Source organism: Halichoeres trimaculatus, unplaced genomic scaffold (assembly GCF_033239565.1).
Source record: "Halichoeres trimaculatus isolate MK-OKI-2021-1 unplaced genomic scaffold, fHalTri1.1 fHalTri1_scaffold_21, whole genome shotgun sequence".
NCBI classification, from domain to species: Eukaryota; Metazoa; Chordata; class Actinopteri; order Labriformes; family Labridae; genus Halichoeres; species Halichoeres trimaculatus.
Window position 1 is genome coordinate 21,419,822 of NW_027437199.1, and position 3,092 is coordinate 21,422,913.

General features: G+C 41.7%; 1 protein-coding gene across 1 annotated transcript; it reads left to right on the forward strand.

The window, feature by feature from the left end:
• Positions 1 to 606: 606 nt before the first annotated feature.
• On the forward strand, positions 607 to 1,941 carry tmem229a (transmembrane protein 229A). The gene has a single exon (XM_074697678.1). It carries the CDS (start codon positions 717 to 719, stop codon positions 1,797 to 1,799), a length of 1,083 nt encoding a protein of 360 aa, XP_074553779.1. The 5' UTR covers positions 607 to 716; the 3' UTR covers positions 1,800 to 1,941.
• Positions 1,942 to 3,092: the final 1,151 nt, after the last annotated feature.

Below are 3,092 nucleotides of genomic sequence, written 5' to 3' on the forward strand. Positions count from 1 at the left end.
GCAATGAATTGCCGAGTCAGAGCCGGAGCGTCCTGTCACCAGCACCACCACGGCAATAGAACTACACCGCCTCCTCCATCTGGTCATCTTCTGGGATGCATTCAAGTGCGGTAGGAAAAACGGGAGAATGATAAAGAATAGGGGAAACCTTGACAGGCAAGTAACGAAAGTCAGAGTACAAAGTGGTTTATGGTATAGATATATTTTCTGTTTTCTATTTATTTATTCATTGATTGATTGATTGATTTATATTTTTAATTGTTATTATTGATGTTGTTTTTGTTGTTTTTAATTAGTTTTTTTAATTATTATTATTTCGTGTTATCTATATTTGCAAGTAATATCAGTTTTAAGGGTTTTTGTGTGTTTTTTTTCTTTTCCACACAAATTTTCTCAAAACTACTGCGGTGCCCTTTGATGTTTTCAATTAAAAGGTAATATTTTATACATTTCATTGTTTTAAAAAATGATTTCCAAATATTTAGAAAGATTTAAAAGCACTTAGCTCAATTTTGGAGACGGCACACAATTTGTTTGATTAAAAAAAAAAAAGCTACGCATTCATAGAGGTTTTTATCTTTACATCTTTACGTGGAGCACCTGAACGCAGCACTCAGTCCGCACCGTGCAGGAGATGCTTGCAGCTGCAGCGGAACATAACAAAAAACAATGTGTTGTAGGAGGACGGCAGAAAGCTCTGAGCACAGGGACTAAACATGGTCAACCGGGGGAGAGACGGTGTTCCCGGCCGCTCGGCAGATCCTGTCAGCGGCCTGAAAACTAAACAAATCCCTGGTCAGGAAGAGATACCCGGAGAGACTGAGGACACCACGGGGGCACCGCGGGAGCTGCCGCGCTGGATGCGGCTTTACTTCTACGGCATGCACGGCGTGACTCTGGATGTCCTGCTCTCATCGGCGCAGCGGGTTTTCAAACACAGGGACCCTAAACTGGTGGGATTTTCTTCCCCATATCTCTGCATTATGCATTCACTGACCCACTTTGTGTTGGAGAAGATCTACTCTCAGAAAAGGTGCTTCCGAGGTCGGCCTGTGGTCTTTCATCTGATCTTCTACCCGTCTGTCTTCATCGGGCTGCAGATCTTGATAGGGAACATAAACACACTGGCAGAGCAGGTGAGGATGGTGTCTGGGTCTCAGCTAGCAGTGCATTTCATCCTGGCGTTTTACTTCACACAGGTTTTCCACAGGGGGATGTCAAAGCTGCAATATCACCCCTCCATCAACCACACCGACCCTTCGAGGAAGCCAATCCCGGGGCAGAGCGTTCATTCTCGGACGCCCTGTCATAGTCTCCCCGGCGTCGCGCGGTTCTTATTCTTTGGGATGCACGGCTTCCTAGACGAGGTGCTGTTCACGTCTGTTTTCAACCTCGTAGAAAAGGCAGACCGGAGCCTCAGCGGCCACACGTCCCTGTGGTCCTTCTTCATGTATGGAAGCTGCAGCTTCGTGGTGGAGAAGCTCTACCTCCACCTGCACTTCAGCAGGGGCTGGGGGACATGCAGGAGGCTCCCCATCTACATCTGCTTCATCTACACCTGGGAGTTCTGCTGGGGGCTGGTCCTGAGGCAGTTTGATGCCTGCTCCTGGGACTATTCTCATTACCCTCACAACTTTATGGGACTCATCACCCTCCTGTACCTGCCTGGATGGGTCTGTCTCAGTCTGTACCAGGATGTGCTGTCGAATGTGCTGCTGAGGATCAAATGCTCAAAGGAGGAAACATGCAGTGTGGAGAATGGAGCGGTGAATGGACAGCTGGAGAAAAAACACCTTTGATTCAGTCTTTGTTTGGGCTTTAACTTATTGTGTCAGTCAGTTATAGAAATGGCACCTTAATTTCGTTATATGGATAAATTAGGCCAAACCAAATCATCAGTTTTGCAAATAAATAAATAATAGCAAGAGTTAATATATGAAATATTAAAATCACAAAAATCATGACTTAAAATCCAGGTGACGACATGTCAAAATATTGAACCTTTTGGAAAGTTTTCTTTTCACAACAAAATTACTACGTATAGGATATAAAACTTGGTGCATTTAATCTTTAGCAAGTTCAGTTATTCAAGAAGATTTTACAAGGATGCAGATGAGAAATGTTCCAAGTCCATTAAACACAACAAAGGGACCTGAACTGTTTACCTAAATTCCATAAACAAACTGCCGTTTTTATCAGTCTGATGTAAGATGAAGTTGTAATATTAGCTTTGCAGGATGATAATTTATTTATTTTTAATAACTGCAGATGCAGACCTTGTATAACTTGAACATTAAAGTCACTGTGGTAAGTTAAGAGTGAATTGCACTGTTTAAGTTTGCACCAGCATGCTTTGGCGTAGTGTAGCTCATATCTGCATGCTTTACAGTTTGCATCAAGCAACATGTGGAATATTTGTTTTTGTCTGCAAAACACACACACATATTGTAACCTTATATTGAGATGTCTATGTGTTACAGACAAAAAACACATAAGCATTGATAAGAAGACTGTATCTCCTCTTCTTTTCATGCAAGCTCTTTTATTTTACGGTCTAAATGACCCCACTGTAATGCATGTAAACTATCAGAGTAGATATGAAGCCAGTACTAAACGTAGCAAGAGAATTTGTGGCTGCAAGACTGGAGGAGCAGAGTGATAATTTACTGTGAACCCTCATGAACCAAACGTTACTGAGCTGGAGTGCCTTCCTGTGCAAACAGAGTCAGACAGATGCAAACAAACAAAGCCCAGAGTCCACTAATCGATCAGTTTTTATTGATTCACTCGCATTTTCAGCTGCCAGATGTATTGTGCTTTCATTTGTTGCAACCTCTTATCACCACAACCTCTTTTATTTTTAGAATAACTATAATCACACAGTTGTAAACAGCTCTGAAGTAATTTTACTCATAACCTATGTTCAAATTATATATGAACAGCTGAACAGCTTACTGAACAGCTTAAAGTTAACATGTGTCTACATAGCTTCTGCACTTTTTGAGGCTGAATTAAAAATCAAACTTAAAGCTCCTGTGAGGAGATTTTAGCAGGTTATGAAAAAAGACTAAAATTCATCCTAATTCCTCTTT

Coding starts and splice junctions, on each gene's coding strand:
- tmem229a (XM_074697678.1), top strand. CDS start 717: ATGGTCAACCGGGGGAGAGACGGTGTTCCCGGCCGCTCGGCAGATCCT.